The following is a 25,810-nucleotide window of genomic DNA, read 5'->3' on the forward strand; positions in this document are numbered from 1 at the left end:
ACTAGGCAGTGAAAGCTAAATTTGTGAAAGCTAAATTTGGCAACGGTCGTCAGAAGCTTCCACTCGCCATCGTCCGCGTAACTTTCTTTTGTTTACGTGTTATTTAAGCGTGTAACATTACACGAGTGATGGCAGTGATATGTGTATCACTGACGTATGCAAAATGACACACACTGTCCATGAATGGCAGTTTTTGATAATGCACCAAATTTGCAACGGGATTGAGTAATTATGAGTTGAAAAACAAGAATTATGTGAGTTACATTAACGCTATTCTGCAGTCCATTGCACATTAGGATATTTTTTTTTAACGAAGATGGCGTCAACATCTAACTTCTCGTCTGGACAGAGTGAGAAGGATTGCATGGGTAATAACCAACTACATACTACACCGATTCCGTATTGGATGCATGCACTCGTGTATTTACTGTAGATGAAATTCAAGAACTGGATTTACAATTGGGCTTTTGCAAATACAATAGACCCTCACAGAAATGGTGCAAATTTGCACAATATAGTTACTGGCTTGAGGGTTTGCATCTTCCCTCTGTAAAATAGCCAGAAATTCGTAAATAGAAGACAACATTAACATCAATATTTACAGCTGATTTTTTTAAATATTCATATTGCATCCACTGAATGTGGATTATTGAGGTAGCCAATTTATGATTTATTTTTTTTTTTTTTGAGTGAGTACATTTGATTAGCAGGAGTTTCAAGTTCTGCCACTACACACCATATCTCATATCCACTTCAAATATTTTTTCAGAGGTCGATCTCCCACAACAGCAGAGCCCCACCATGCTACCTCCACTCTGTGATAAAGGCACGCAGGTATGAGCAAACAAGATGTTATGAGTCGACTGAAATTAGATAAACATTTCCGCTGAGCGTTTAATTATTATTAGTTATTTTCAATGGTTGTAACTTTTATAGAGGCACGGTGGCCGAGTCATTCGCACATTTGTCTCAGACGTTCTGGGCTCAAATCTGGGCTCAGGCTTTTCTGTTTGCATGATCTTCCCGTGCTTGCATGGTTTCTATCAAGGTACTTTTGCTTGTCAAATTCTAAAAAAAAAAAAAAAACTCTTTGAAGACTAATTGAAGAAGAGGACTAGTGGCACCGGGAATTGATGGTTTGATTCAATTTGGATGCCTGTCTTTGTTTTTATACACATTATTGTTTGCTTATTTTGTTTTGCCCCATAATGTAGGCTCTGTTAAAGAGACGTGTTAAACGGAAATTGCCAATTGAGGAGCACCTAAAATCTCAGGAAAAGAGGTATTTTCCAGGCTGGCATTCTCAAGCGGCTATATCCCAAGAGAAAGAGACACCACCAAGGCGCAGCGTGCCATCACATATAAAACTACCTCCTTTGCAACCTAGCACCAAGGTCAGTGGCACTCATGAGTGTGAGGTAGATGATAAACATGAACCGTCTGAGAGAAAGCATCAGAGTGGTACATTTGGCATTTACCCACCTTGGCCTTTTCCCACTGACTATCACGACTTGTCAAGTATGTGAGGTTTCGCACAATGAATTGTGTGAGAAAATAATTGGACTTGTGCTTTCAACACAACAGGGTGGCAGAAATGAGGGCTAAGTTTAATTAACTTCACACAACTTGTACCACTATTGGCAATTATCCTTACACAGATGCATCATTCTGACTATTAAACGTCTGCTACTACTTCTACAGGCGAATTCCATATCAGAGCCCTTTAAAAATGGTGGGTTTCACATGCAGTGTAAATAGGGGTACAACAGAGGTCCATTTAGTAAGTTGTAAGAAATGCTAATGTGAAAATAAATAGTGGTAAATAGTTAACCAAATGATTTCTTTACAGCTCCATGAATAGAAATCAAAATTAGTTCTTATGTTCTAGTCAACCGAATAACAGATGTACCAAACTAAAAATTAGTATTAAAAAGTATTTTTCAGCTTTAATAAAGACCTGTAATTCTTGGGCTGTTTTCTTCACTCTTACAGAATCAACTCCCCAAAAATGAAGCATGTACCTCTTGTCCAACAAAACGACCATTTTCCCTTAAGGAAGACGCAAACCTGGAAGCCCCCTCGCAAGTCCAAATTTTTGAGCACAGCAAGGATGACTACACGATGGTTAGCAAAGACGGCGTATTGTCAACTTGTCGAGAGAACTTTGACTTTGTAAGCCTTGAGCGGTTTGAGGAGGAATATCAACTTCACCGCAAGCTGGTTCTCATCCCCTTTTTTGCTCGCTTCAAATTATTCAAACCGTTCTATATCTGGCATAAAAAAGTCTGCGCCAAGAAGATGTACATAGCTCAAGAGGCTCTCAAAGACAATTTGTTCTTGATCAACCCGGTAAGTAGAGAAAATCTTTCTGGAAAAATACAGTTGCAAGAAAATATGCAACTCTTTGGGAATTTCATGGTTTATATTATATTGAATACATTTGTCATAAATTGTGATCCCGTCTTCATCAAATTCAAGGCTATTGAGACTTCTAAAATAATAATGGCAATTTTTTAAACATTTGTCTTGATTGAAAATGTCAAGAAAAACAAAAACTATAGTGCTGGTAGAAATATGTTTATATTGTTTACATTCCATTTCTGCAGGCACTACAGTTATATAGTATCAAAATTTGGTGTCGGGTTTTACCATACTGCATGGCGTCTTAATAAAATAATGAGTTTGGAGGTGTGGATTTCAGCTACTACTGATAAAAACACAAAAAAAATCTTCAAATGTTTAGCGTTAGGCCTGCTGAACTAGAACGTGCTTTCATTGGAATTACAATCAAGAATTGCTAAATTGAAATAATTAGCAAGATTACAGTTACTTCAAAGAATTTATAAATTCACTAGTCTAGAATTCAGCAAATAGTTTACAAATGGAGGCACTTTGGGCTGTTACTACTCTACCGAGAAGTAGGCACCCAGTCAAAATGACTGTTGAGTTTCCCTTTCAGAAAACCATCAAATTCCAAAAGGAGCACATACTTTTTGTTATCACTTCAGGCAGTTTTTTTTAGACCATGATATAAATTAAACTTTGTCCCGTTTCTATCCAGGATCTTAGCGCGGCATTGACAGATGTCTGGAAAATGTGTTATCAAATCAGAACAACCAACTTGTGTGATATTAAGAAAACACACACATATACTCTCCAGGAATTTCATGAAGCTCAATTCAAACAAGTAGATGAGGTACATGTTTATTCCCGTTTATTCCTGTCATTGTTGTTTTACCACATAATCATGTCCCATAATTGTTTTCTTTAATTAGGCACTGATTGACCTGAAGAACTTTGAAGACCTGGTCAAGGAAGTGACACTGTGTTCCTGTACCAACTTCCTGTCAGATCGTGTGTGCATTTTTTTATTGTCTTGAGATTTTTGTGCCCCAAATTATAGATGTTTTTTTTTTTTAATCTATTTATCTAATTGTTACAGATAGCAACAAGCTGAGTGAAATTCAAATTTTATTGGGGATCAACAAGGGCTTCTTCTGTCACCGCCTCAACTGGTATGTTTTCTTGTTTTGTTTTACATTTTGTAAACATTTTGCAGGAAATCAATCACTCCCTCCTTCATCTCTCATCTGCACAGCTTCATCCGACTTGTTGACTATTTGGTAGTCAACACCATGCACACATTGTTTGTGAGTGCCGTGGAGAAGCTGCTGGCTGCATTCAAAGAGCATGTGAGTCAAACCCCCAGCCATGATGTCATTCAAACTTGGGGCCAGCAGCTGGAGACTGATAACAAACCTGCTGAGGAAAAGGCGGATCAAAAGGTAGGGCATTATCTCTGCACCACGAGTCGTCATCCACATACACCCAGTGAAAGGTTTGTTGTATGTGTCTTAATAGGAGGAAGAGTCCGAAGCTCCCCAGAGTAAACCGATGTTGATTAGTGAACTCGTGCTAGACACACAAGGGCTATCCTACAGACCCTCTGAGCAGAAATTTCAGGTTAAAGATTGAGTCAGCACCATTTTATACCAATTGATAATAAACTGCCGAGCAAAATAAATGATTTTTTTTTTCCTATCCAACAGAGTACAGTTAGAGAGATCATGGAGAGGTTTCAGAAGACTGTTTTGTCTGTTGAAACACTAACAGAAGACCCCGATTTCATTTTACTCTTAAATCACGAGTCTTTTAAGGTAGACGAATAACTGTGTTTATGTCACTCTTGTGGTTACACTGCTTATATCAGAGGTGTCCAAACCCGGTTCTCGAAGGATGCTTAGCTGCATGTATTTGATCCTCCCTCCAACACACCACATCATTCAAATGATAACAATCCTCATCAGGCTTGTTCAAAGCTTGCCGACGTGTTGATCATTTGCGTCAGGGGTGTCGGAGGAGGGAAGCATCTAAAACATACAGGACAGCAGTCCTCTAGGATCGGAGGTGGACATCCGTGGTTTGTAAATATGTTAGACACCACTCCGTACTTTAATGTGTCTCTGTTACTTTAAGAGTCAATATCGAGATGCTCCCAGTTTGGAATCGGTCATTGAACATGATGGCTACATTAAAAGTATCCGTCAAAAAATTAAGGTCAGTCACACATTAGTTCCCTTTGAAAGTAACACTCCAGATGACACAATGTGTTTACTCCCTCCCTCAGGAAGCGCTGCAGTTCACATTTGAAGCTGCTCAAGTATGCGCAAGCATGTTTAAGCGGTTTCAGTTGTTTTACAAGGAAAATGAAAGTCTAGATTTGGACGCTCTACGACAGCAAGAACACGGTACAGGCTTTCTGTGTATAATGGACAATATCAGAAGAAGTGATTCAAGATGGTCCCTGATGTTTTAATCCTGACCTCTGAACTTTCTTTCCATAATTTTCTTTTACTATTAACTATACTTTGTTGAACAGGTTTGGACTTTTTTCGAGATTCACTGGACTTGTACAACAATGAGCATAAAGAAGCTGTGGCTCTCCAGCCACAGAGACATCTAGGCCTCCTTCTTGTGGACAAGACAGAAATGAAAGAAAAGCTCATCAATTCCCCCCTCCGCTGTTTAGAGGTCAGAACAGTACACAATCATAATTTGCTCATAAACACATAGTGTCCATAGATATGTGCAATATTCATTAATTGTCAGTGAATGGGGCAATAGTAGTAGTAACTTTCTGCTCTCTTTTTATAGTTCATTAATGAGATACTGACCAAGCAGGCCAAGCGAAAGCTAAAAGCTGTCATGGTGGAAGCTGGTGAAGCTCAATTCAAACTCGAACTCAGTCCCAGTAATACAACCGAGTTAGCCAGCTACCTCACTTTCCTTGATGAGATACCAGAAAGGGTAAGATTTGTTAATGTGTACAAAATCCTAACTTTAAAGAGCTTCACAAGAAAATATTTCTCTTGTCATACACTGTATATTTTTTGTTGCCAGATGAAAGTGCTGGAGCAGGAACAGGAGACCGTGTGTCAGATGTACAATCTGATCAATATGTCCTCACTTCCCGTCACAGCTGATGATGTGGCCTTTGCCTCCATGGAGCCTTACATGAACTCATTACACAACATGATCAATGATGCAATGTTTGACAGGATCAAAATGATGGAAAAGTTTTCTAAGTCTCTTCTAGTAGACATAAGAGATCTGAATCAGAAAGTCAAGAAAATCAAGGAAAAGTCGCAAGTGTGTTGACAAATTTGTTTGTCTTAAAATATATAATGGCGATAAAGTATTTTTGAGTTGGTTGGTCTCTGATGATCTTATATCATGGATGTATGTGTAGGATCCAAAAATCCTTGATATCACTGCTGATGTTTCGGAAGTGCATCTTCTGCTTGAGGATCTTCAGGTTTCCATTGATGAGCTGCAAGTCCAGGCTTCAACATATACGTCTTACCAGAAACAATTCAAGGTAATGTGCTTATTAAGTAAAGCTAATAATTTATTTTACTACTTGACAAATATTTGGCTTTTGAACTTTTCCTGAAGTTGTTTTCTCTCGGGTTTCCCTTCATCTCTGTCTTGGTGTTGCTTTTGTTTTAATAGTTAAAGCTAAATTGAGCAAATTGTGTCAAATTGGTAACCCTTTGTCTTAATCAGTACCCTGGAAGTAGCCCTCGGTTTAAGAAAGATTGGTGACCCCTGGTGTAAATGTTTTAGTATTTGGGCTTCATGAAAACCAGTCTGCATTCTTCTGTAGAATGCGCCTTTGCTACTTTGCTTTGTTACTTCATTGATTGTCACGAAATCAAGATGCTGTGTTATTAAATCCTGACTCACCACCATTCCAACCAAGCCATTTTTCTGTGAATATTATTTTTCAATTTAGTTGGTGGTGACCAAATTTGATGACCTTGATGAGCTAAAAGGAGAGTTTAGGCTGAAGAGGCTTCTTTGGGACTCTATGAAGGAATGGGACTTATTACAAGAAGGATGGCGGCAGGTGAGACACTCTCAAAATATGTGCAGCATTATAAGAATACTTTAGATGCTACTCTTTGTATTTCCATTAATTGTCTTTGTATCTTCAGACCACACTTGAGAACCTGGACATGGAGCAATTAAACTCACAAGTCAACAAATACAACAAGTATATCAACCAAATGGAAAAAGGCTTGCCGCGTAATAACGTAGTGCCACTTCTTAAGGAGAAGGTTGAACTTATGAAACAGAGGGTGGGTAACTAACTGTAATAAAACTATACCATTACAACTGAAGTACTTCCTGTTCATGAATGGTGAGTTGATTATACGTCTGACAACTGTGATGTGTTCAGGTGCCCGTGATCACAGATTTGCGTAACCCATGTATGAAAGCAGAACATTGGAGGTCCCTGGAAACTGTTGTGGGGAGTTCATTGAGTGTGGAGCTTACTGTGGCTGTTGTGGAGGAACTCAATGTGTTCTCCTATGGCACAGAAATAATGGAGGTCTCCCCTAACTTCTTCTTTATTTCTGAACTATCCAGGCCATACTGTATAAAAACTGTATACGGTGTTTTACTATTGGTATTTCAATGTTTAACCTAACTGATGCAGCCTGAAGAAACAAATGTTTTGAATTTTAGGCATCAGCACAGGCTTCGGGCGAGGCATCAGTAGAGACAATTATTAACAAGGTTGGTAAAAATAGGACCCCATGAGTGTATTTTTCTTCTAAGATGTTTGTTGCCTTATTCTTTTGGAGTAAATCAATCTATGATTCAATTTATTTGTGTAGATGAGGAGATGTGTTTATTAGTGAACGTTTTTAGCCATTATTATTTTGATAAATCAGTCATTGAAAAATGAGGCCCATTTTGATCATACTCTAGGTGGAGGATGTGTGGTGGACCACTACTTTCAGTCTTGTGCAGCATGGTGATTCCAAAGAAGTCTTCATCTTGGGGGGCACAGATGAGATCCAAGTAAACATGAAGTGCACGTTCCCCAATCAGTTCTATAAAATGTGGTAAAGTTCAATTTTATTCATTCTTTTTTTTTTTTTTGTCCTTGTTGAGGTACTCTTGGATGACAGCATTATTAATGTGGGCACAGCAGCAACTTCTCGTTACGTTGCTCCCATCAAAGCCAGGGTGGACAAACTCTTGATGAGGCTGCTCCGCTTCAACCAAACTCTGGTGAAGGCTTTGAAAAAAAGAGATGAAAAAGCATTTTTTTGTCTGCCATCTGTGTGAAATAAGAGCACATACATTTATTTACCTCCTCTTCCTACACAGGATGAGTGGCTTACGTGCCAACGAAACTGGCTGTATTTGGAAAGTATTTTCTTGGCACCGGACATCAAGAGGCAGCTTCCTGCTGAATCCAAAATGTTTCTCAAAGTGGACAAGTCATGGAAGGCCATCATGGCTAAAGTCAAAAAGATGCCCAATGCACTCAAAGCGGCCACACAGCCTGGTAGGTACCCATAGGTTAACTTTAACAAAAAAGGTACCAATTTACAGCAAAAAAATCCACATTTTCACATTGATGTACACACTTGAGATTTTGTATTATCCCACACAGATCTTTTGGAAACGTTTCAAGAAAATAATGTTCTATTGGACAAGATACAAAAGTGTCTTGAAGACTACTTGGAGTCCAAGAGAGTTATATTCCCAAGGTAGGCTCATTTTTGGTTAGAAAATTGGGAAATACACACATTTGAGTTCATGATTCAAGTATGTTACATATTTATGCTTAATGTCATGTGATTTAAATGTATTATTTACCAGCATGACTGATATGAATGTTGCTTACTTTGCAATCTTTCCTCTCTTTGCAGATTCTACTTCTTATCCAATGATGAATTGCTTAAAATTTTGGCTCAGACAAGAAACCCCCAGGCAGTGCAACCTCACTTGAGAAAATGTTTTGATGCAATTACACACCTTGAGTTTGCCTTGGATACTGAACAATCGAATACGGGTCAAGCAACACTGGAGTCTGGAGAACAGGAGAAGGTCTATACAAAGGACATCTTGAACATGGTTTCCCCGGAAGGAGAGAAGGTCAGCTGTACCGTTTTTTTCCGTGTATAGTGCGCAAAATTTTACTAATTTATTGTCCTAAAACCCGGGGTGCGCATTATACATGGGTACAAAAAAAAAAAAAAAAAAAACATTTTTTTTTTTTAATTTTTTTTTTTTTTTTTTTTTTTAAGTCCCAATGATCGTCACACACGCAGGGAGGCAATGGGTCCCATTTTTATAGTCTTTGGTATGGTCTTAACTAGGCTGGATGTAATTTTTTTTGTTGGCGTTGATTTCTCCGACTGCCCGTAAACGCACCACTGTGCTTCGTGCGCGCACGGGACAGCAAACGAGCAGGTGATCGAGCAAGCGTCTGATACGAGAGCATTGCGGTCGCATGGAGCGTGTTTGAAGTGAACAGCAGAGAAGAAAGGCAAAGTGTTGTGATATAAAATGCACAGAACGGATGCGCAAGACACGTCAGCTATATAAAGAGCGAGAGTTGTTTTCTTCCTATTAGTTTCAATTCACAGTTTAATTAGCAGTTTCAATCAGCAAATAACAAAATGCGTATTACAGGTAATATTTTATTTCACAACACTTTGCCTTGTTCCTTTGGTCTCTGCTGTTCATCCTAAAACACAAAGGCGCTCTTTAAGCAATGCCACGGTGAGCGCCCGGCGCGCTGCACCAAATTAAGCTCCCTGCGCAGTGCGCACTGAGGTCCACTTAAATTTTAGAAAGTACATCAGGACTTTAAAAATATCTTCTAAATTTCAGCGACGGCTCTGTCACAATAATCGGCCAGCCCGGTGCAGTTGGGCGGTCGGCGTCGCGCTACGGTTGAGCGTTCTCTCGCACGCTCTCTCTCTCGCTCTCTCTCGCTCTCGCACACACGCAAACCGGATATCATACGGAGGCCGCCATTACAGATGCGCAGAACGGATGAGCAAGACACGTCAGCTATATAAAGAGCGAGAGTTCAGTTCTCTACCTAAATCCGTATTACAGGTAATATTTTATTTCACAACACTTTGCCTTGTTCCTTTCTTCTCTGCTGTTCACTTCAAACACGCTCCATGCGCACGGAGCGCGGTGGTGCGTTTACGGGCAGTCGGAGAAATCAACGCCAACAAAAAAAATTACATCCAGCCTAGTTAAGACTATACCAAAGACTATAAAAATGGGACCCATTGCCTCCCTGCGTGTGTGACGATCATTGGGACTTAAAAAAAAAAAAAAAAAAAAAAAAGAAATTAAAAGTTTTTTTTAAAAAAAATCATAAAAATTCGGTGCGTATTATACATGGGTACAAGCTTTTTTCCAGCATCAGCATGCCATTTTTAGGGGTGCGTACTATACATGGGGGCGCACTATACACGGAAAAAAACGGTAGTTACAATCAAACCTTGAACTTTTTCAGTCTGTTTTGGGCATAGAGGCTTAAATGGGCAGGTTTAAAACTGGCTGAATGAGGGGGACAAAAAAAATTGACAGAAGGGAGATGTGTCTGGCATAAATGTAACATGGTATTTCAGAAAAGCAGCAGCATCATATCAAGGTAGTGATAGTATGATGGTCTGGGGCCATTCATGCTGGCCCAACTAGTTATTCGGTTTAGGGGGCGAGTACTGTATCTTCTTCCGGTGCTGTATAAAATGGAGCAGCCTGATATATCACCGTTATAACTGTTGATATTGTCCTTTGGTGTGCAAGTGTAGGTGGCTTTAACAAAAGGTCTGAAAGCAAGAGGCAATGTGGAAGATTGGCTTTGCAAGGTGGAAGAGGCCATGTTCAACTCACTGCGGCAGCTCAGCAAGGCTTCTATAGCCGACTACCAAATAACAACAAGGGAAGAATGGGTGGTGTCTGGGTATCCTTCCCAGGTATACACACTTATGCAAGAAAACTTATTGATACATCCTCCAAATGTAACATTTTAGTCTTCCGGCTGAAAAATGAAAGTTGTTTCCCGTGCTTTTTCACTTTGCTCTATCCTCTCGTCCTCTGCTGTATTATTTACAGTATTGCCTTGGGTGCAGCATGATTTGCAGAGCCCAATATTTCTCCATTGTATCCATTTATGTCCTTGGCAAAGACAATGCACACATCTTTCTCAATCTTATCCTCCATCCTGTCCGTTTCATTTTTTACTGCCACTCATTTCTTACAGCAGTTTCTTTTATTCCGCTTCATCAGGTGGTGTTGACTATTTCTCAGATGATGTGGTGCAGGGATATGGAAGCTTGTTTGGAAGGAGATCATGACCACTTTGCTGCCTTGCAGCAATTTGAATTCACCAACTTTGATGTAAACTAATTTTATTCTGATTATTATTTTTAAAAATAATCTACAAAATGTACTTGTCCAGCGTTGACTGCTCGTGTACTTTTCAGAGGTTAAATGCACTTGCCGCTTTGGTCAGAGGGAAACTACCTACTTTACATCGCAATATCATCACCGCCCTCATCACCGTTGATGTGCATGCCCGTGATATTGTGACAGATTTAGTCGGACAGAAGGTGGTGTACTGTGCCATACAGACACACACATACACACACAAGTACACGTTTCATTTATTGCCTGTAGCTTTTTGTAGCATGTAATTTATGAGGTCATGCACTTGAACAATTCTTTCTTAGGTGGACTCGGGGAATAACTTTGAATGGCAGAGACAATTACGTTACTACTGGGATCTTGACATGGACAACTGTATAGCCTGCATGGCCCTGTCTACTTACATTTATGGCTATGAATACCTCGGAGCTTGTCCAAGACTGGTCATCACTCCACTTACGGTAACATGGGCAACATAATGCTCATATGCATAAAACAGAAGTCACACAGGAATAGGGTTAGGGTGAAGGGTGAATACATTTGTTGGACTGTTGAGCACACACAGTCCAACACAACACCTTCTAGTTAAAGTGTTAAATCATGTAAGAAATAACATACATTTGACTTTTAAGTTTTACACTTAACTTATCGAAATTAACTAACATGCCACTGCAGGATCGTTGCTACTTATGTCTAATGGGAGCCCTCCAGTTGGACTTAGGAGGTGCTCCAGCTGGACCTGCAGGAACAGGGAAAACAGAGACTACGAAGGACTTGGCCAAAGCCTTGGCAATTCAGTGTGTGGTCTTCAACTGTTCTGATGGACTCGACTACAAGGTGCGATGTGACTGCAGTAACTGTATCTGGATAGCTTTCTAAAGTATTTTTTAAGTGAATATAAGGCCACCATTTCCTCTGAAATGTAGTTTATTTTAAAGTAGAAGGAAATTTAATTTTATACTTAATGTGAAAAGAATGCACATTCACTTCTGCGTACAAAAGTAAACATTTTTATAAGAATAATTATTGATGAAAAATGGAGCTCAATTAGGAGAATCTCTACATTTAAACAAATGACAAATAATGGTCAATACACTTGACAGCAATTTGAGTGATTTTCTTAGTTTAGTTTTAACTAACTTGTGAAGTTATAAATGCCAAGAGGCATTTGTCTGAAAAGTACCAGTCACAGGAAGATTAAACATAATTATAATTTAGTGGTGATCTAAAGAGAGCTGCACACTGGATATTTGCACTTACAAGATTTTGGAGTGCCTTTGCAAGTGGCTAAATAAACAAGTTCTCTTTATTCATGCTTGCTCTCTCACCCTTTATGCATTTACTGTGTGAGGCTGTTAGATGGCGCTGTTGTCAAAGCAATCAAGTCTCACGCCTCTCCATTTCATCACAGAGAAATAAAATACTATTGTAGTGTATTTTTTTTCCCCCACAATTTATTAATCGTCTAGTTATCAGGACAACATCATCACTTTTCAAGACGACAAGAAAGGCCGGCAGCCAATCAGAACACATCAACAGCCATTCATACCTATTGGCAACTTAGAGTTTCAAAAGCAACAAAAGGAGGAAAGCAAAGTACCAAAAAAAATTCTGTTCAAGCAAGTGATGAAAGCAATTCAAACCCAGAACATTTTGACTGTGCAGCAGCTGTGATAACCGCATGCTCCTCTGTGCTGCCTATACATATATAATATACATATATTTATAGAGTATAATTTAATTAATAATTAAAGTATAATTTATGATAATTCTCTTAAATAATATATTTTTTCTGTCTCTTACTCAACTCTATATATCTCCATCAGATGATGGGGCGTTTCTTCAGTGGACTGGCTCAGTCTGGTGCTTGGTGCTGTTTTGATGAGTTCAATCGAATCGATATTGAGGTGTTGTCAGTCATTGCGCAGCAGCTCATAACTATACGGAATGCCAAAGCTGCTAAGGTATTCACAAACATGACACAAATTATGTAGCATTTCAATAATACTGCATTTTAAAAATCTTTACTACATTACTTTTCAGATGACAAAGTTTCGATTTGAGGGACGAGAGATCAAGCTGGTGATGACCTGTGCAGCATTTATTACCATGAACCCAGGCTATGCTGGAAGATCAGAGCTACCTGATAATCTTAAATCTCTCTTTAGGCCAGTAGCTATGATGGTGCCGAACTATGCACTCATTGCGGAGGTAACATTTTTTCTGTTTGTGCCAGATATTAACATTGAGCCACTGATGGACAACTTTACAGTAGAATACAAAAACATGTTATGTGTTTTACTACAATGTCGAGCTTTTGGTAAACTGCATTTTGGCCTCTGCACTATGTTTGTACCCCACTTCTCCATGCAGGTGATTTTATACTCAGAAGGCTTTGAGTCCAGTAAGACTCTCGCAAGGAAGATGACCCAAATGTACAAGCTGTGCTCTGAACAGCTGTCTCAGCAGGACCATTATGACTTTGGAATGAGAGCTGTCAAATCTGTTCTTGTCATGGCAGGGTCAGTGGGCATCTTTTTTTTTCTTTGCTTGATCACGTAAATCACATGACATGAACAAAACTATATTACTACTTACCATTACTACTGCTGTAGCGAATGCCACATAATTCATTGCACGTCTTTTACATGTTCCTACATTTAGTCGCCTTGTTAGTCGGCCAATTCCAAACGTTTATAAGCCAGCACTTTAATCATTATGTTGCCTTGTGTTTTTTTAGATGACCAAATTGTTAGAATCAGATGTGCATTAGTAAAGCTCACAGCTGATTGCATGCATTTTTATTACATTTAAGTATGTGCTACTCTTTTGTTCCAATTGCGATAGACCAAACTGTATTGATCTTCTTACGAAATGAAAATCAGAAAGGCTTAATTGTCATTGCATTAAAATGTAGCGAAATTGGAGGGATAGCAGAGTGAAGCCAATCCTAGGTGATCACTAGCACACCAAAGAGAGTAGAATAAGAGTGGAGTGTAGTGTAGTGTCGTGTATCAATATTGCAACGTCAGTGCCCTGAAAGCTACAGAAGCTAGTCATGATTATTGCTCTAGTATGTTTATCATCTGATAATCTGTCATCAGGTCTCTGAAGAGACAGAACCCTGACCTAATTGAAGACGTGGTTCTCATTAGAGCTCTGAAGGATTCCAACCTGCCAAAATTCCTAACAGATGATGCAGAACTGTTTGGGTAAGAGTGCTAGTTCAATGAGGAGGTATCAAGTTGTTGTTCCAGTGCTATTCCATGCTATGTAATGGGTAAAGGGCATTTTGTTACAGCCTTATTTAAAAAAAAGAAACGACTGGATTTTTTCTTAAATTCTGCTCTGTGCCTTTTACCATGGTGTGGGTTCCACTGTCACTAAAATGCAGGCTGCATTTGTGGATTGCCACAGAGATCGTTGTCCTTTTGATTGTTTTTTCCTCCATTGAAGTATGTCGGAGCCCTGACAGTGATGATCAGGTTCATGTTCATCTCCCTGATTAAGGCCACTTTGCTCTGATTGCTCAATTTCGTTGGACGGCCCTACGATGAATTCCGGTGTTTCAGATTTTATTCCATTCATGGTCTATGGAGGTCCATTGTGCTCACTAGAATATAAAATAATTTATTTCTGAACCATTGCACTGTCAACTGTGGGACATTTTATAAACACAGGTGTCATTTTCCAAATTATGTCTAAGCAATGGAATTTACTGTAGTATAGTACTTCAGCACAGTGCTGTAAAACACGTCAAATCCAGATCTAGAAAGTAAATGACACAGTTTGGTTTTAGCCGCTAAAACCAAACTATGGCAGGGTTTCTTGTTTCTGGATCTCAATCTGACAACTCAGATTTAACGATTTAATTGATGTGATTTCTTTTTTTTTGTTTTATTCTTATTAATACATTTGTGAAATTTAAGAAACTTAAAGGGAAAAGAAATGGGGTACAGCTATAACATGACAAAATGTTGAACTAGTGAAGCACTACTTTCTAGTAGTGATGCACTCTTTTCTGGATGCACTCTTTATACTCAGTTACTGTATAAAATTCATCTAGTGGGATCCTGTCTGACCTGTTCCCTGGTGTGCTCATCCCTGCGCATGACTATGGTATACTGCACTCAACCATTGTGGATTGTATCGTGAAGCGAAACCTGCAGCCGCTGGCCACCATGATTAACAAGGTACACATGGCTAAGGGAATTATACACAGCAGTTTCTTTTTCAACATCTAGGGAAATAAATGTGTTTATAATAGTGGTAAACCTTATTGTTGTAATCAGTATGTTTGAGTTGAAAAAAGCTCTGTCAATTCTTAGTATTGGATGGATAGTATGTATTTGAATGGAAAACTAATACCCCTGTGTCTTGAAAATTAGGTTATCCAACTGTATGAGACCATGATTGTGCGTCACGGCGTAATGTTGGTTGGACCCACTGGTGGTGGAAAGACCGCTGTCTACTCCGTCTTGGCAGACACACTGGATACCCTTTATGACTCAGAGTACAGGGAAGAAAACCCCTTCTATCAGCCTGTGAAGACCTATATTCTCAACCCCAAATCTATCACAATGGGAGAACTTTATGGAGAGGTACTTTGGGGATATAATGGCATTTCTGGCACATTGACTAATTTTCAGTTTATTTAAAAAAACAAGCAATAATAATCTGCTTTAGATTAACACACTGACCCTTGAGTGGCGTGATGGATTAATGGCACTGAGCGTCCGTGATGCAGTCGACAGCATGAACGATAACCATAAATGGGTGATTTGTGATGGACCAGTTGATGCCCTGTGGATTGAGAACATGAATACAGTGCTGGATGACAACAAAATGCTCTGTCTGGCTAACAGTGAACGTATCAAACTTTCTCCTTCCATACACATGGTATTTGAGGTAACAGCTAATGCTAAACCATACTTCTACAATCTACACAAATAGACCACTTTATATTTTTCTTCTATCAGTATAACCTTCGACAGAATTACATTTTTCAGGTCCAGGATTTGGCTGTGGCATCTCCAGCCACAGTCAGTCGCTGTGGCATGGTCTACATTGACCCAGATGAACTCAAGTGGATGCCTTATGTCCAGACATGGCTCAGTGGTCTAGGATCCAAAGTAAGATTGTGTCTGAAACATTTCTGGCAAATTTACATTTTTCTAGATTGGTAAATTGCATCATCAGGTGAATATAAGACAAGAGATAAACACATATACAGACGCAAAAGATCAGTGTTTTAGTGAATCTCCAAGTGTTCTTTTCACAAAGCATACCTCTGATCTCTCTGATCAGGTTTACATCAGCCACCCGTTCCTTCTAAACCCATAATGTGTACTTGGACCTGCAAATCAGTCTCTTCTTTCATTGAGGACAATCAGTCGAAATCAATCAGCGCAAAACTCTTTTTAAATCCGCCATGCTGTTCCACCTTGCGAGCATCTGCAAAAATACCGCATCAATATCTAACCTGCCTCCGGGCAGATTTGTGCTCGATTTGTGGTGGGCAAGAAAATAGAGCCCTTATTAGTAGTAGAATGTGATACCTACATCACAAATCAAGCACGGACAACTACCTGTCACCAAATTATCAGGTGCGTGGGAGGCAAAGCTGCTTTGTGTGCCGGCACGCCCAGATTAGCGCAACATGACCCCAGACACACTCCATTAGACTTGCGCTTGCACAAATATGAAGTTACGCCTATTTTTTCTACACCGAGTGCACGGGCACCAGTCGAACAAAATAGAGCCATACACCTTAAATGTTTTCAATACTCAAGTGAAAAATGGCTGGTTTATAAAAAATGGTGGTCAAAATTATTTATCACATTCAGATGTAAATACCAGAAAATGTAAGGAAAATGTTAATCCCTTGTCGTATTTTCATCTTTTGACGCCAGACCCAAGATATGTAGTAAAAATGTATGGATGCTGTAATTAACATTAACAAAAGACGATGGAGAAACCCATCCATCCATTTTCCGACCTGACTCAGAGATTCTTTTATTTGATTTCTTTTTTTTGGCAAGTACACTTATTACAACTTAACGTCACATTTTGTTTTACACAACTTGTCAATAAGGGTCCCAATTGGACAGTTTGTTAATCTGTCCATCCAATATAAATGAAGATTAGAAATTTCCCCAAATCTCTATCCTCACTGTGGATATCTGTGTACTTTTACATCTTGCTGTCGTTCAAGCTTCCAGACCCGGTGAAGACGGCATTGCTTGAGTTATTTCAGACTTATGTGGAGGATGGGCTCTACTTTATATGGAAACATTGCATCCAAGCAATTCGCCAAGTGGACATAAGTAAAGTATGCACTCTTTGTACACTGATGGAGGCACTGCTGCTCGGCAAAGACGGACCAGACTTCAATATGGTACTTGTTTGTTATCAAGGACTGAATGAATATGATGGATAAATTAATTTTATTGTTTGTATTGTAACATCCCATTAGCTTCTGACAACATATGTGCGGGTTTGTAATTGGCAGGATTCCAAGCGCCTGACCGATGTACTATGTCAGACCTTCATATTTTGCTACTTATGGGCAGTAGGAGGAAATCTGCCCAGTTCTCAATGGGATGAGTTTGACAACTTTATCAGGGAGCAATTTAAAGACAACAACAGCGCAAAGGTACTGCACCATGTATTCACATGATTGTCAACTGCATTGTAGTTTTATTTGGTCAATTGAAAGAACAGTAAAGTTTGCTTGTTTATTGTTTAATGTAAGTAATTCTAATTTACTAATTGTAAAAGAAATTGGTGCAGACAAAAAGATCATTGTTGTTTGAAATGATGAGCCCCTTGGCCTTAGAGTACAGTTTTTTTCCATGTATAATGCGCACCCTAGAAATGGCATGTTGATGCCGGAAAAAAAGTCTGTACCCATGTATAGTACGCACCCAAATTTTGACTCCTACTTAGGTCCGTAAACGTTAAATTATTTCAGAAAAAAGATCATCTTTGGTAACAACCGGATGTTATTCTGTCGGTCAGTATCACTGTGCATGCGCTAGCAAACTCAATAGTGAAGAAATGTTTCGGATTTGTGTAGGGTACATTGTGACAGCAAACGAGCAGGTGATCGAGGAAGCGTCTGATACGAGAGCATTGTGTTCGTATGGAGCGTGTTTGAAGTGAACAGCAGAGAAGAAAGCGCATCTGTAATGGCGGCCTCCATATGATATCCGGATAAAAAAAAAAAAAAAGAAATTGTACCCATATATAATGCACACCCCAGATTTTAGGACAATAAATGTGTTAAATTTTGCGCATTATACATGGAAAAAAACGGTAAACGGAAATAAAGGGTAGTTTGCTTTATTTGATAGAGCAAAGGCAGAGCCTGCAAAGGTTGGAATATTACTCAATTTCTGAAACTCAGTATTCATGTAAAAATGTACACTATATTGGATGAATGAGGATAGAGATGTGATATAGCACATTTTAAGTCCATGTAACAAAGAAAACATATTTATTTTATTTGTTACTTGTCTTTTATAGCTTCCTACCAACGGATCCCTATGGGATGTGTTCATCAACTTCAGCAAAAATACATTTGTCCAGTGGGAGACAATAATACCTTTATTTTCATACGACAGTGAACAAGCCTTCTTTGAGATGTTGGTTCCCACGACAGACACTGTCCGCTATGGCTATCTGATGGAGAAATTGCTTTCAGTAAACCATTCTGTACTCTTCACTGGCTCTACAGGAGTAGGGAAGGCAAGTAGTAACAATAAAACAACTAAAAATACAGTGTCAAAAGAATAGCTGTTTATCATTATTATGATTTTGATTTTCTTTTTGTATTAATAGCACTGCTTGTGCCCAGTGGGCATTTGGCTTAGTTTGCAGCAACTCTGTTTTGTACTACCCACTGCCGTTTTGACATTTTTCAGAATCTTCTCATGTTTATGGTGCCTCAAATTGAATTTGCCTTAAACTGTAAAAAACCCGAACAAGGTTGTGTCTTTTACAGTCTGTGATAGCTCGGGGCCTCCTCAACAGTATCCAGGAAAGTAGGGGCTACATTCCTGTCTACATCAACTTCTCTGCTCAGACATCTTCTGCCCGCACACAAGAAATCATTGAGTCTAAGCTGGAGAAAAAGAGAAAAAACATGCTTGGTAAATAGGACAGATCACTCATTCACACACCACATTTTGATAAATTTAAAAAAAAGAACATAGGTTTTACAACCACATAATAGCTTTAGTTTGTCTGTTTCCACAATCATTTAATTTAGTAATTGTGGTTGTCAGTTTCACTCCTCAGTAAACACTCAAAACATGACTATTCCTTGTGATTACTTTTCACTCATTTCATTGACTTAATCCTGTTCCCTGTCACTGTCCATAGGTGCACCTAAGGATAAGCGGATAGTGGTGTTTGTGGATGATCTGAATATGCCCAAATTGGACAGTTATGGCTCCCAGCCCCCCATTGAACTTCTACGTCAGTTCCAGGACTTCTCTGGATTTTATGACAGGGAATTTTTCTTCTGGAAGGAGATTCAGGTAAACTATTGTGCAAATGAGCTATGAACAACTTTAATAGTTGGCAGAGGCAGCTTCCCTGCCTTGGCACTTCTTCATTCTCTTCTCCAGGACATGACTATTGCCGCAGCATGCGCTCCACCAGGAGGAGGACGTAACCCTGTGACTCCCCGCTTCATTCGCCACTTCAGCATGCTTTGTCTGCCCACACCTTCAGACCAAAGCCTCAAACAGATAATTATTGTCAGGATAGACATCACACAAACACACGCATAATGCAATAGTGTTCTTCAGGCTTCATTAACTTTTTTCCCCTCGATTCTTGTCCAGGCAATCTTGTCTGGTTTTCTCAAAGAATTCACTCAACCCGTGAAGGACTGTGTAAAACAGATTGTGGATTCAGCTGTGGAGATTTACAACCGCTTGATGGTGGATCTGCTTCCAACTCCAGCCAAGTCTCACTATGTCTTCAATCTCAGGGACCTCTCCAAGTGCGTCCAAGGTGAGCATTGAGTATACAAAAATACATCCTAGCCTACAGTTGTGTGCATATATTTTTCCAATGTCATGCTTTTTGACTGAACCATGCTCATTCCCTAAACCTTGGTAAATTCCCAGTCCCCGCAGTAGCCCTTTGTCCAATGCCATACCTTGTCACAATGTCTCACTCTTGTTTCTAATCGCAAGTATTCCGCGATAGGCTAGGAAAAAATGATTTAAAAATGCTAACATAAACCTGATTACCATGTTTATCACAACATAACTTTAGGCTGCTAACATTTTCAATGACAAGCAATGACCAGGTATTTGCTGTTTTTGTTTGTTTGTTTTGTTTGTTTGTTTGTTTCTGCATTCTTTTTTTCTACATTTTTTTAGAACAAAAACAATAAAACAAAAAAAAATTGTTTATAAAAAAACAAAATCACTTAAGGCTGCTGAAGATTGGTTGTACACATTGATTCTTGTATTTTATGTTGGTTTGCATTCAGCAGTTATGTGTCATATTTGGAGGATTATATTTATGTAAGAAAGCCTTTGGAATGAAAAACAAAACTCTCTAATTTTTTTGTTCTGTCTTTCAAGCTCATTTTTGTATCAGGACAGTAAGTGGTCTTATGTGCTCCCTGAGTAAGCGCTGATGAAAAATTGTGACCCCTCCAGCGTTCAAATCACCAATGCCTGCTTTGGAGATTGAATCCTCTCAGAGTCAATTGCAGTGCCTTATATCGAGATGTTTTGCTTTTTTTTTTTCCTCGGACACGTAATTGAAATTTAGGGGATGCAATGGATTTTCTGTCACTGACAAAAACTTCTGATTGATCACTTTAGTGTCATTGCCATGCAGCAAACAAATCTAGTCCTGTAATTATGGCACATTTTGCCTCTTGTGCTCTGATGCTTACTTACAAAGATAAATAATATAGTATAAATATAATACATGCAGGTGAGTAGATTACAAAAGCTTCACAATCAACTTTGAAGAAGTACGTATTCAAGATGTTTGAGTAAATGACTGACAAGTTTTTGGTGAAATAAATAAATTATGATACTGATCTAAAATACAAGGGTAATAAGACCTTAGGCTTCCAATTGAAATTCTTTTGTGATATATGTCTCTCCTTGTCTGTATTTCAAGGAATGCTACAATGTGAATCAAGTCAAATTAGAGACAAGACTCAGATCTTTCGTCTATTTTGCCATGAATGTCAGCGGGTTTTCCATGATCGACTCATCAATAACCAAGATAAAGAGTATTTTAACACCATCGTTTGCGAGACAGCCAGTAAGAATGGTCACACTTGATACACTTGAAACACGCACACATCCAGATTTGGGTCATCATTGTTCTCATACTTGTTACAGAATACTCCATCATTGACTCATGTCTCTTTTTTTCAGCCAAGCATTTTAGCATTAACTTGGATCCCTCATACTTTGTAAACGAGCCCATCATATTTGGGGACTTTATCAAGGTATGATGCTTCACACAGACCCAGACACCCCCCACCCCCATTTTCCGACCAAAGGTCCTCTGTATTAAAAAAAAAAAAAGAGAAAGAGCTAAACATGTTATGCTTTTAGGTGGGTGCAGAGAAAGAAGAAAAACAGTATGAAGACCTTACAGACCTGGATAAGATCCAAGCTGTTCTTCATGACTATTTGTGTGACTACAACATGACCTACTCTAAGGAGAGCAAGTTGGTATTCTTCCAGGATGCCATTGAACATGTTTCCAGGTATTTGTGAATAAGCAATTCCTTCACGCTGATCTTGTTTGTGATTGGGACTGTCCATCCATTCATTTTCTATACCGCTTGTCCCCACGGGAGTCACGGGCGTGCTGGAGCGTATCGCAGTAGTCATCGGGCAGTAGGCGGGGGACACCCTGAACCGGTTGCCAGCCAATCGCAGGGCACACACAGACAAACAGCCATCCGCACTCGCACTTATACGTGCAGTGCTCAATCTAACCCTACCAAGCATGTGTTTGGGATATGAGAGGAAACTCACGCAGGCACGGGGAGAACATGCAAACGCCACACAGGGAGGGTGGGATCGAACCCGCACCCTCCTAACTGTAAGGCGGACGTTCCAACCAATGTCCACCGTGCCGCCTTGATTAGACCGTAACAGAGAAAATATGTTGAGTTTATAAATGCAATGCAAGCCCAATGATTCTACTTTTTCAATACTTCAAAACAATGCAGCATTGATTCATGCCATGGGGATGTAGAAAGAAAACTAAAAAACAACGCACATTATGTTTTGTATCACAAAACTCAATTGGAGAAATAATATTTGGTACAGTATGGCATTTGGTATTGTTAAGCAAATCCACCGATCCTTGTCCACTTTTGACATTCCATGGGAATGCTTAATTTATTCCCCTTTTTTTAAAAAAAAAATGTTATTCATATAAAGCATAAAAACCAAAGCCACCACATTTTCTACCCTGACAAGAGTGGACAAAAACACCATTCCTTGTCCACTTTTGTCACACCATTAAAATGCTTAATTTATTCCCCTTTAAAAAATATTCAAGAAATACATCCACTTGCTATTCATGAAAAGCAAACCCACTGTTGTTCAAACACATTCCCGTCCACCCTTACAAAAAAGGACAAAAAACACTGTTCCTCGTCCACTTTTGTCATACCATTTAATTCTCAATTTATTCACTTTTAAAAACTATTCAATAAATACATTCACTTGTTATTCACAAAAAGCAAACCCACTGTTCTTCATAAACATTTTAGTCTTCCTTTCCGTACCTGACCAGTGAATGACCTCTTACTTGAAATTCAGTCCCCTCTAAATGTCATTCTAAACCACAAATATATCTGCTGTCCTATTCTAAAAATGATTTTGCTTATTGGACTTTCTAGAATTGCTCGAATGGTTCGCCTGGAGCGAGGCAACGGCTTGCTGGTCGGAGTGGGGGGCACAGGCAAGCAGTCGCTCACTCGATTAGCATCTCACATTTGTGAGTACCAATGCTTTGAGATTGAACTGAGTCGAGGCTACAACTACGACAGCTTCCACGAAGACTTGAGGAGACTCTACAGGATGGCTGGGGTGGAAAGGAAAGATACAGTTTTCCTTTTTACAGACACTCAGGTATGACTAAAAGGAAAAGCAAGAAGTTATGCACAACTTGAGTAGTTCACCTCTAAACCGGCATGTTTTAGATTGTTGTGGAGGGGTTTTTGGAGGATGTCAACAACATGTTGAACTCCGGTGAAGTGCCCAACCTCTTTGAAAAAGATGAGCTGGAACAAGTGCTTGCTGCAACCCGCCCAAAAGCCAAAGAAGCTGGAATCAGTGAGGAGAACAGAGACGAGGTAAAATCAGATGCACATACTCAATCAAAGAAATATCCCAATCATTCATCAGGTACAGGTACCGTATGTTTTTGAAACAAGTGTTTCACTGTCTTTACATGATGCAATATGTCATATCTGGCATTCTGACCATTTGGCCGTGGCTAACGTGTGTTTGTGATCTTCAGGTGTTTCAGTATTTTATTTCTCGTGTACGGGAGAAGCTACATATTGTGCTTTGTATGAGTCCGGTCGGTGATGCCTTCAGGTCCCGCTGTCGCATGTTCCCCTCACTGGTCAACTGTTGCACTATTGACTGGTTTGTGGAGGTATGTTAAAATCACTATCATTTCTGACCATGGCAATTCATTTTTCACTTTTTGGATTATTGTGATAGTGTCTATTGATTGAGTCAAAGAAGCATTTTTGTCTACACACAACCACCTTTGTAACATTATCTGTGCCATTCTGGAGTCTTATTTCAATCAAATTGACCATATACTTAAATACTAAACTGCATCAAGTCTGTGACCTATTGATATAATCGAAGTTTTACATTCTTCTTTGAGGATGTCCTTAAAGCCCCTAAAGTCCACAAACCGCTGCTGTCCCTGAGCTGTTGTCTTTCTGTGCTGTTTTTGTCTAGTGGCCCCGTGAAGCTCTGCTTTCTGTCTCTCGGGCCTTTTTCCACAGTGTGGACTTTGGAACGGAGGAACTCAAGCATAGCTTCTCAGATTTGTGTGTAGAGACGCATGTCAGTGTTTCTGTCATGGCTGAGAGATTCTACTCAGAAGTTAGACGTCGATATTACACTACGCCCACCTCCTACTTGGAACTCATCAACCTGTACCTGTCCATGCTAGACAACAAAAGGATGGAGCTAGTGCTTGTAAGGCAAAGCCCAAAAATGAATGAACGAAACAAATGAATGAACGAACTAACGTACAGATGGATGAATGAATAAATTAATTAATATTTTTCCAGATCAAAGTGGCCCACTAATATAGTATAACCTCAATTAATTACCACTTTGCCGTGTCCATTTAAATAGGCAAGGGACCGTGTGAAGAGTGGTCTTTATAAGCTCCTGGAGACCAATGATCTTGTGGCCACAATGAAAGTGGAACTTTCTGCTCTGGAACCACTTCTCAAACAGAAAAGTACAGACGTGGATGCTCTGATGGAGAAATTGTCTGTTGACCAAGAGAGTGCTGATGAGGTACAGTATTTCACCCATTTATTATGGTGCCATGAAATGTATGCATTTTCATAACAAGGTTTTCGTGTATTTGATTTGATCTTTTGAAACTTACAGACACGTAGGATTGTGAAAGAAGAAGAGGCAATAGCAAAAGTCAAAGCTGAAGATACTCAGGCGATAGCTGATGATACCCAAAGAGACCTGAATGAGGCTCTGCCTGCCCTGGAGGGAGCTAACCAGGCTCTTAATTCTCTGGACAAAGCTGACATTTCTGAGCTCAAAGTGTTCACCAAACCTCCTGACATGGTCATGACAGTCATGGAGGCTGTCTGCATCCTGCTCAATTACAAGTATGTGTGCTTTCTTTCTCTCTCTCTCTCTCTCTCTCTCTCTCTCTCTCTCTCTCTCTCTCTCTCTCTCTCTCTCTCTCTCTCTCTCTGTCTCTCGCTGTCTCTCGCTGTCTCTCTCTGTCTCTCGCTGTCTCTCTCTCTCTCTCTCTCTCTCTCTCTGTTTCTCGCTGTCTCTCTCTCTCTCTCTCTCTGTCTCTTGCTCTCCCTGTCTGTCTCTCGCGCTCTCTGTCTCTCGCCCTCCCTCCTCTCAATTAACAATTAAGATTCTGGGGCAAGTTAGGGTTATATACCAACTATAATTAATGAAAGAGGGTTTTGTTTGTGAATTATTATTATCATGTCTCATAAAGAGTATTAGAACAAGGATACACTTTAAAATGTATTATTTCATGGGAAATATTCTCGCTAATTTAGGCTAATTTATACAATACACAGCGATGTTGACAGGTGTCTTGCTCAGCCGCTTCCTTAATACATTGTGGGATTTTCCTAGGTAGAGTTTAATTAATCTGTGGCATTTTTGAAAATTTCCAGCATCAATATTGACGAAAGGTAAATGAATGAATAATTAAATTCGATATATTTGACATTTTGATGTTAGATGAGGAATCAGGCAGGGCTGACTCACTTGCGCTTGGCCTGCCCCCCTGTTCCTCCCCTAAAAATAAGAGAGGACAGATTTACAGCCATAGGCAAGCGGTCTGTCAAGTGCAATAGCAAGTGGTGGGTGCAAGGGACGCTGCAGTCAACAATTTAACATCACACCCGTTCCCAACATGGCGTTGTGCATTAAAATAAACCCCGGGGATTATTTTGGCAAATACAAGACACAAAAATGTGAACACCTGATATTTTTCAAACTTTATTGAACAATTTTGCTCTTTTTAACCATCAATTTGTACCTGCACAGACCGGACTGGCCCAATGCCAAAAAGTTACTGGGTGATTCCAATTTCACCCGATATCTGACAGACTACGACAAGGACAACATTAAGCCTCAAGTCTTGGCTAAACTGCAGAAATACATTAACAACCCTGACTTTATACCCGAGAAGGTCTGTTTCCATTTTTAGTCTTTTTTTTTTTTAGTTTTATAGTTTTGAATGATAACTACTAGGTTGATATAGTTTGCACTTGACAATGTCACAAGTTTACCGCTTC

General features: G+C 39.4%; 1 protein-coding gene across 1 annotated transcript in view; it reads left to right on the forward strand.

The window, feature by feature from the left end:
• Positions 1-316: 316 nt before the first annotated feature.
• Positions 317-25,810, forward strand: part of dnah6 (dynein, axonemal, heavy chain 6) — a 39,365-nt gene continuing 13,871 nt past the window's right edge. The window contains exons 1-54 of the mRNA XM_061273836.1: positions 317-368; positions 770-834; positions 1,215-1,394; positions 1,993-2,349; positions 3,276-3,354; positions 3,443-3,515; positions 3,599-3,785; positions 3,862-3,963; positions 4,050-4,157; positions 4,477-4,557; positions 4,628-4,748; positions 4,880-5,031; positions 5,155-5,307; positions 5,401-5,649; positions 5,750-5,878; positions 6,296-6,409; positions 6,498-6,641; positions 6,743-6,895; positions 7,033-7,083; positions 7,279-7,371; positions 7,465-7,584; positions 7,684-7,864; positions 7,973-8,069; positions 8,232-8,457; positions 10,140-10,304; positions 10,618-10,728; positions 10,815-10,940; positions 11,061-11,216; positions 11,431-11,592; positions 12,582-12,719; positions 12,799-12,966; positions 13,129-13,277; positions 13,860-13,967; positions 14,822-14,948; positions 15,144-15,356; positions 15,442-15,663; positions 15,765-15,887; positions 16,970-17,152; positions 17,267-17,410; positions 18,283-18,504; positions 18,761-18,908; positions 19,141-19,298; positions 19,389-19,520; positions 19,608-19,779; positions 20,914-21,060; positions 21,177-21,250; positions 21,360-21,514; positions 22,664-22,895; positions 22,967-23,119; positions 23,287-23,427; positions 23,745-23,987; positions 24,150-24,317; positions 24,414-24,649; positions 25,560-25,704. Coding sequence (XP_061129820.1) covers positions 317-368; positions 770-834; positions 1,215-1,394; positions 1,993-2,349; positions 3,276-3,354; positions 3,443-3,515; positions 3,599-3,785; positions 3,862-3,963; positions 4,050-4,157; positions 4,477-4,557; positions 4,628-4,748; positions 4,880-5,031; positions 5,155-5,307; positions 5,401-5,649; positions 5,750-5,878; positions 6,296-6,409; positions 6,498-6,641; positions 6,743-6,895; positions 7,033-7,083; positions 7,279-7,371; positions 7,465-7,584; positions 7,684-7,864; positions 7,973-8,069; positions 8,232-8,457; positions 10,140-10,304; positions 10,618-10,728; positions 10,815-10,940; positions 11,061-11,216; positions 11,431-11,592; positions 12,582-12,719; positions 12,799-12,966; positions 13,129-13,277; positions 13,860-13,967; positions 14,822-14,948; positions 15,144-15,356; positions 15,442-15,663; positions 15,765-15,887; positions 16,970-17,152; positions 17,267-17,410; positions 18,283-18,504; positions 18,761-18,908; positions 19,141-19,298; positions 19,389-19,520; positions 19,608-19,779; positions 20,914-21,060; positions 21,177-21,250; positions 21,360-21,514; positions 22,664-22,895; positions 22,967-23,119; positions 23,287-23,427; positions 23,745-23,987; positions 24,150-24,317; positions 24,414-24,649; positions 25,560-25,704 — 8,088 coding nt within the window. The remainder of the gene's footprint in view (positions 369-769; positions 835-1,214; positions 1,395-1,992; positions 2,350-3,275; positions 3,355-3,442; positions 3,516-3,598; positions 3,786-3,861; positions 3,964-4,049; positions 4,158-4,476; positions 4,558-4,627; positions 4,749-4,879; positions 5,032-5,154; positions 5,308-5,400; positions 5,650-5,749; positions 5,879-6,295; positions 6,410-6,497; positions 6,642-6,742; positions 6,896-7,032; positions 7,084-7,278; positions 7,372-7,464; positions 7,585-7,683; positions 7,865-7,972; positions 8,070-8,231; positions 8,458-10,139; positions 10,305-10,617; positions 10,729-10,814; positions 10,941-11,060; positions 11,217-11,430; positions 11,593-12,581; positions 12,720-12,798; positions 12,967-13,128; positions 13,278-13,859; positions 13,968-14,821; positions 14,949-15,143; positions 15,357-15,441; positions 15,664-15,764; positions 15,888-16,969; positions 17,153-17,266; positions 17,411-18,282; positions 18,505-18,760; positions 18,909-19,140; positions 19,299-19,388; positions 19,521-19,607; positions 19,780-20,913; positions 21,061-21,176; positions 21,251-21,359; positions 21,515-22,663; positions 22,896-22,966; positions 23,120-23,286; positions 23,428-23,744; positions 23,988-24,149; positions 24,318-24,413; positions 24,650-25,559; positions 25,705-25,810) is intronic.

This window comes from Syngnathus typhle, linkage group LG3 (genome assembly GCF_033458585.1).
Source record: "Syngnathus typhle isolate RoL2023-S1 ecotype Sweden linkage group LG3, RoL_Styp_1.0, whole genome shotgun sequence".
NCBI lineage: Eukaryota > Metazoa > Chordata > Actinopteri > Syngnathiformes > Syngnathidae > Syngnathus > Syngnathus typhle.